This window comes from Geospiza fortis, unplaced genomic scaffold, assembly GCF_000277835.1.
Source record: "Geospiza fortis unplaced genomic scaffold, GeoFor_1.0 scaffold43, whole genome shotgun sequence".
NCBI classification, from domain to species: domain Eukaryota; kingdom Metazoa; phylum Chordata; class Aves; order Passeriformes; family Thraupidae; genus Geospiza; species Geospiza fortis.
In genome coordinates, this window is record NW_005054431.1 from 1,832,874 (window position 1) to 1,839,990 (window position 7,117).

A 7,117-nucleotide genomic window follows, 5' to 3' on the forward strand; every position below is an offset into this window, starting at 1 on the left:
AGTGCAATAAGAAAATTACAGATTCCTTGCAAGTGCAAAAGAACATAAATACTTGAAAACTATAAATGCCTGAAGTCTCTCTCTACAGTTCACTTATGGCTGAACCAGTCCAGTTTCAGAGAGTCCCTCACAGTGAACAGCCTGGACTTGCATCTCAAATCAAGGTGACTGTTTCAGAAAGTGTTAAAGATTTTCAGGAGATTCAGAAAATATCCTTTGCTTTCCACTTGTCCCTAAGTCTAGGCAGGGGGAACATCTCTATATAATATGATGTCATTGAGGAAGTCCCACTACCTCTCTGTGCTCAATCCACCAAAACTTTATTTCCCAAAAAAAAAAAAAGAATTTATGTCAAAACTACTGCAATAGTTCTACTAACATAATTTAATTAAATTATCAGTATTTTAGCATAGAGTGGAAATAATCTGGATAATTTACTTTCAGATACCTGTCAATACCAAACATTAATTGCATTGCAGGAAACATGCTTTTTGTTATACCTGACTCAGCTGACATTTCAGTGATCCCTAAATCGATTTACACACCTTGTTGTGAACTTTTGTGTCAGCAAATTCATGTCACTTCTACAAATACCTGTGGAAAACTGTGCAACACACAGAGAGATCCTGTGGAGACATCCCTCAGTGGAAGACGTTGTCTGGCAGCAGCAGAGGTGATTGCTCCTGGTTATGTGTTTTGCTTTGCACGTTCTGCAGTAACTTCTTAAAATAACCAAACACAAGGAGATGCACCCTCTCCCTCCCTCCCTTCCTCCCTTCCATCCAAGGGCTCTGCCAGGTGAGGCTGCTCACCTGAGGCTCTGAGGTTTGCAGGCAACACCTTCCAGAGAAAGGCATGAACATTCTCTGCTGGGAGCAGGGAGAACAGTGACAGAGCTCAGTGGAGTGATAAACACGGCCTTTAAACTGTGGGTGAAAGCCGTGACGTGCAAATTCTGTGCCTGTGTGTGTCTCAGCACAAAGCTCACATGATGTTTCACCATCTCAGAAATGTGCTGGGAGCAGAAGCCAATACCCTCTGCAGGCTTCCAAAAACCTTAATATTTGGGAAGTGAGACTTCAACTTCCTTTGTGAAGGTATCCCAAGACTAGGAGGAATTCCCACTATCACCAGGCACCATCTAATACAGGCCACTCCTCTTCACCCTTAGATGATTCATATCTGTTGACTCAGCACACAGACAAAACCTCATTACTCTGATTTAAAAATAGGGCACATCTCCAAGATGATCCCACTACCAAAGCTGTACTTCACATTCTTTTTAAGATGAGGATTCCTGTGCTGGGACTGAAAAGCCAAAAAAAAAAAAAAAAAAAAACCAAAACCAAAAAAAACACACCACAAGAGCAGTTTCTCAGCTCCCTTTGAGAAGGACTTCTGCTATGACAGAGAACGCCCAACCCACAGCAGAAGGACTGAAGACAAAAATCTCATATAAAAGTAAGGCTTTTCCCTGTTTTCCAGTAAGGTTTTGTTTCTTTACGCCCCACTCACTCTCCCAAGGCTGAGGAGGGCCTGTCTGTCTGGATAATCTCCTGCTGCACAATGCTCCCAGGCACGCCCTGGGTTCCTGCTCTGCATCAGCAGAACCAAGCCCAGACACAGCTGCACTGTCCCTGCACTGTCCCTGCACTGTACTTTTGGTGCCTTGTCACCAAATGAGCTCCAACAGCAGCAGCACTCTGCACCCTCCCACCCTCACAGCATTTCACCTGTTCTCTAGGAATTAAACAGCAGTGAATAAAACAGTGATTATCTGGCAGGAATACAAGAAGCCTCACAGGGACAGCCAGAAAAGCTCCCTGTTGACAGAGCAGGGCTCACCATCACTGCAGTGTGACCACAGGCATTGAAGCCTGCTGAGGTTGTTCTGGACAGCACCAGCAGCCCAGCAATGCCAAACCCACCTCCCCAGGCTTCACTGCAGTTCTTTTCTTTCACTGCATCCAGGTTTTTTTGTCCTTCCTTGTCAGAGCACAGTCCGAATGCTCCCTCGAGGGTGAGGACTGAGAGTGCACTTGGCACACGCAGGAATTTGGTAATGGCTCATTCATTCTCTCTGATGGCAATGGTCAGAGGTTTTCAGACCCACAGCACCGTGTCTGCGCTCATCAGCAGCAGAGCACCGGGTTCATAATGCTTCACAGTGCCTGCCTTAGATAAACACACACCTGCAGTCACACCTTGCAAGATTAATTTCCCTCTTCAGCTCCTCCAGCTCAGGGCAGTGCACTGCAGAGTCTGGGAGGAGAAGCTCCCACTGATCCCTGCTGCGGGAACGGCAAAGCGTTTCCCTGATGTCCTGACACCTGGAGGGAATTGTTTGTTTAAGGTTAGCAGCTGCCTGACATGTAAAACATCACCCCCTTTTCTGCAGTCCTTCGGGAAGGGGCTGCTCCAGCGGGGTCAAACCCTGGACCAAACAAGGGACAAACCTTCAGGGACAAACCCTGCCACCAAACTGCTCCTGGGGCTTGCCAGGGCACCACAGCCCCCTCAGGGCTCCCTGATATGGTGGGGGCTCCTCGGGGCTGCTGGGCATCCAGGCCCACGACACCACTGCATTATTTTTATAATACTTCAGATTATTTACTGAGGTTTAGGCATGTCAGCATCACTGTACATTTTCAAGCAATATGTTTAGACTGGTTATTTGTAGGGACAACCCATTTGGATATCATATTCCCATACGAAATTTGGCCCTGGTAACTGGAAATTTGAAAATTGAGAAGCCCTTCTGAATTTTTCAGCTTCACTTTGCATTTGACAGAGCACTGGGGATGCCAGCTGCACACTCTGAATCGCCCATTTCACTCACCCTTACCATACCCCAACATTATTTTTGGATTTAAGTCTTTCTCCAGACTGTGCCAGACAGGGAAGAGACCAGGAAAAAAGGGTGCTCTAAAAATCAGTGAATTTTTAATGCATTAATATGGGAACAAGGAAAAAGTCTCTTTATAGTAACCACTGTTGGCAGTTGCTGGCTGTACAGCAGAGTTGAGACTCAACTACATTTTCCCAACACACACAAATATATCTTCAGAAATAAATACAATACAGGTGAAACACATTGTTTTATTTATAAAAAGTTACCTTATAATTTATCAATATTTTTTCATGGTTTTTAAACAAATTAGAACCAATCCCCATTAGGCAGTTTGCATTTAAGGAAAAGGGTGAAAGGGAAGGGATGTGGAGAGAGAAAGTTACACATGATGCAGCATCTGTGATCTCTCAGAAAGCAAAAAAGCCAACTCAGTGCACCTGGAACTACACCCTGATAAAATCCATTAAGCTTCACACATGTATTTTGAACCTCCAGTATCTTCCATCTTTAACCATGATTTGAGGATTAAAAACTGTCCTTTCTTTCATCCTCAGGCTCATACATATTTTTCCATTTCTGTAGTTCCTGAGAATCATTTATCTTCCATGCTTCAGCAAAGGACTTCATTTTTTTCCTGTGGGAGAAAAAAGAAAAAAAACCCTAATCAAAATACAGACACATTTTTAAGTGAAGCACATCAAACCCTGAAAGTCCTACAGTCATCTGCAAAATTTTATACATCGTCCAAAATAGCACAGCTCAAAATGTTATGTGATCTTCAAACAGCCAGTTAATATTTTCTAAGATTCATGTTCCTGCTGTAGGTCAGCCAACAAATTACTTTCATAACTAACTTACAGCACCAGCAGCACTGACAAAATTATATAAACAATTGGTAAGAACTACTTGTTAAAGGAAATAAACAGCATTGCAGTTAGCCCTGTTTAATTTCGATCATTCAGTTTGTACAAATTTGTATTTGCAGGACCACAACAAGAAAACACATTTTCAATACAAATGATTGCACACATCCTTCCTGTTTCTTCTCAGCATTTTTTGATTTGTAAGAGCTGTGACAAATTACAAGACTTTTAAAACGGGTTAACACACACTGCCGACGACAACATCAATTGTCAAATGTCAGAACTGGATGAAGTAACCCAGTGGATTTTCTTAAACAATATGAGGGTGATTTAAAAAAACAAGACAAGGCATCTGGCCAGTGGGTATTGTGACAAGGGCAGTGCCACAGCAGGTCCAGGTGTGGCTCCCCAGAGCTGGAAACTCCTGTTCCCACCACGCAGACCAGACACACTCTCTGAACAGCACACTTAGGACCCTGCTCCAGGTTTGTTTTTTTTTTTTACTTTTGCCAATTACAGACTGATATTTCCAATTAGCATAAGCCACTGCATTATTTTTCTTATAAACTGTCAAGTACCTTCTAAAGTTTCTCTTTTGCTTTATTAAGAGTGGATAAGAAACGTCGTTAAGTGCCGAGTGCTGTTGAGTTTCAAAGTTTGCACCTATAAATAATTAGTAGTCAAAATGTTCTCATGTAAAATTATCCTGTCAGGATTAGGTACAGCCATCACATAACCAAGATCTGGATTCATTATGTTCTTATGGGGCTATTTGAATTTTGCTCATAGGACTGCCATGGAAAATAACAGCAAAAGAAAAAAAAGAAACAGTGAAAACAGTTATGAATATCTAAACTGTGCACATAATGTTACAGGATTTACAAATCCATTATGCCACTTGATACACACAGGAATTTTCATAACTACTCTAATATATAAGGTACAAACACCCCTGAATGAAAACTGCATATCAGGGAAATATTAAAATCCCCAGAAGTTTCAGTACAATTCTGAGTGTTTGTGGGGCAATCAAAATAATTTATAAATATTTATTTTCAAGTTAAACCAGAATAAAAATGTCTGTATTTCCTTCTACACTTTGGTATGCAAAGACAATTTCAAGTTCCAAAGTAAGTAATATATACTTTCTAAATTAAAGTCATTAGTATTTTCACTATCACTGATGAGAACGTAAGTAGGTATTATAGAAGGAAATAATTAAACAAAGAAATCACATTTGTTCTGACCTTTTCATGTTCACTATTCTCTCCAACTCCTTTGATTTGTGAGCTGCTTTCTTCAAGATTTCTTCAGGAATATCTGCCAGTTTGGCAACATTTAGCCCATAACTCCTTGCAGAGACTCCTTTAGTTATTTGATAAAGGAAAGTGATACATTCAGGATTCTCTTCCACTTCAGATCCTAGAAACATAAAACCAAATTCAAAACCTCCTCTATGTGGCAAATACATAAGTCCCCTGTCTTGATCAGCTTACAAGGTAAGCAGATAATACAATATGAAGAATTATTCAGGGGAAAGGTTAATGGCAAATAGCAATGGCAAGTCATTAAAGAAACACATTTAAAAATTTTACAATTATTCCGTGAGCAGGCCTTTATGATGCCTCTTATAATTCAAGAACTGGGGCCATCATGTTTCAAAACAGTTTCAAAACAATCAGATGCATTTTTTCACTCCATAGAGTGCTAAATTTTGGAGCTGCTTGACACAGTAGGACAAAGACACTGAAAGTACACGATATTAAATTATGGAGCTCAGCTGAAATGAAATCCTTGGGAGCTACAAAACACATCCTGCTCGTGAAGGCCCATAAATAGCAAATGTTTCCAGACAGTGAGATCTTTCAGAGAAGGAGCTGCCATATGTTTGATCCCTAATCCCTCCTCCCTAATCCTTTGTGTTTGGCTGCTGTGGGAAGTTGGATGCTGGGATGGGTGAATCTTTCCCTGCCCCAGCTCAGATATCCTCCCGAAACACGTGAAGGAATGCATGTCCACTTTTCAACCCCCCTAAACGTGTGACTGGAGTGACAGTGGGTGTATCACATTCAGGTGAGGTGTAAATTGTCACACTGACATCCTAGAATTGTAGCTTTTATAATTTCCATGTCTTTGTGATCCTGCAGTTCTTTAGTGTATAACTCCAAACTCCACACACAGTGTGAGCTGCTGCTGTCCCATTTTGGGCAGACACAACAATTCCTCTCCAGGCCTGGCAACCAAGGACACCTCACTGCCTCAGGGCCCAGAAATTAAACAAAAGTGAGTTGGGGGAATCAAACTTGGGGTCCATGACTTCATTAGCTGAAGCTGTGATTGGAACATTAACCCCCAATATGCAAATGCACCAAACTTATAAAAATGTGAAAATCCCATGGTCCATTTTTTGGTGTAGCCCCTGAGGGAGGGATTTGTCTGCCCAACATGTACCTGAAGGCCCTTTAATGAATATCACTGCTTTTTATTCCCTTACCTTGGTCTGGCCCCTGTTTTTAGGCAGCCCAAAAGGCATCAATAGCACGGAGGGATCCCTCAAACTGCTGCCAGCAGCCACTGGGGACTGCTCAGGTTGGCAAGAAAAAGCATGTGGCAAGGTCTGAGGAGGAAAGTGGCCCTGAACAGCTTTTGAGAAGTGTGTCTGAATTGCAGAAATCACTATAAAGCCTTTCCCTGTGTCACTGCAGCGCTGAGCTGTGTGAAGGTCACTTGTGCACCTCAGCACAGGGGCAGCAAGGCCCTGGGGTGAATAGTGAGGGACCTGCGCAAAGTGCAGCTGTGGTGGCTCAAAGTATTAGACAGTTTAGTAGCCTCCTCAGGACCAGATTGTTTTTGTTGTTGCTTCAATTATTTGCTGTAAGAATTTTATGCTGTGCTCACCTGAAACGAGCTCTTCTCCACCCTGGCTTTGTGTAAAGGTGGAGAGAAAAGGTTTTACCCCATCAGCATTACAATCTGTGCCTGTGGCCCAGAAAGAGAAAAAGGAGGCTGCATCCTCCAAAAATGTGAAAGCAGAATGGGCTCTCCCTTTATTCCAATAAAGAAAAGAACTACTCTGTCTCCTTTTTGGACATAAAGCTCTGGTGTTCGTGGGTTCTTTTCCTGGCACTGACCTGTGTGCTGCGTGGTGTCCTCCTCACTGAGCAGGAAGGCCATGTGGTAGTTGCCCACGGCGCGGGGGTACAGCCGCTGCAGCTCGCACACCGACGGGTAGTGGGTGACAAACAGCGTCAGGGCCTGCACCTGCAGCACACACACAGCACACCTGGGCCTCACCTGGCTGCCCCTGGGCTCAGCCTCGCCGGGCTGCTGTCCTTTCCCCACACCCCTGAGGGGAAATGGCACCTCCCTCCATGGCTGCGGCCAGTGCGGCCCACCCGCGCGC

At 43.3% G+C, this 7,117-nt stretch overlaps 2 protein-coding genes across 2 annotated transcripts in view; both read right to left on the bottom strand.

Annotated features, from left to right (window-relative positions):
• The window catches only part of RASGRF2 (Ras protein specific guanine nucleotide releasing factor 2), a 152,377-nt gene extending 149,529 nt beyond the window's left edge, over positions 1–2,848 (bottom strand). Inside the window, 1 exon segment of the mRNA XM_031061921.1 lies at positions 2,840–2,848. Coding sequence (XP_030917781.1) covers positions 2,840–2,848 — 9 coding nt within the window.
• Positions 2,849–3,081: 233 nt separating this feature from the next.
• Positions 3,082–7,117, bottom strand: part of MSH3 (mutS homolog 3) — a 94,732-nt gene continuing 90,696 nt past the window's right edge. Inside the window, exons 22-24 of the mRNA XM_014309466.2 lie at positions 6,846–6,975; positions 4,962–5,136; positions 3,082–3,485 (exon numbers count right to left, since the gene is read on the bottom strand). Coding sequence (XP_014164941.1) covers positions 3,377–3,485; positions 4,962–5,136; positions 6,846–6,975 — 414 coding nt within the window. The 3' untranslated portion in view covers positions 3,082–3,376. The remainder of the gene's footprint in view (positions 3,486–4,961; positions 5,137–6,845; positions 6,976–7,117) is intronic.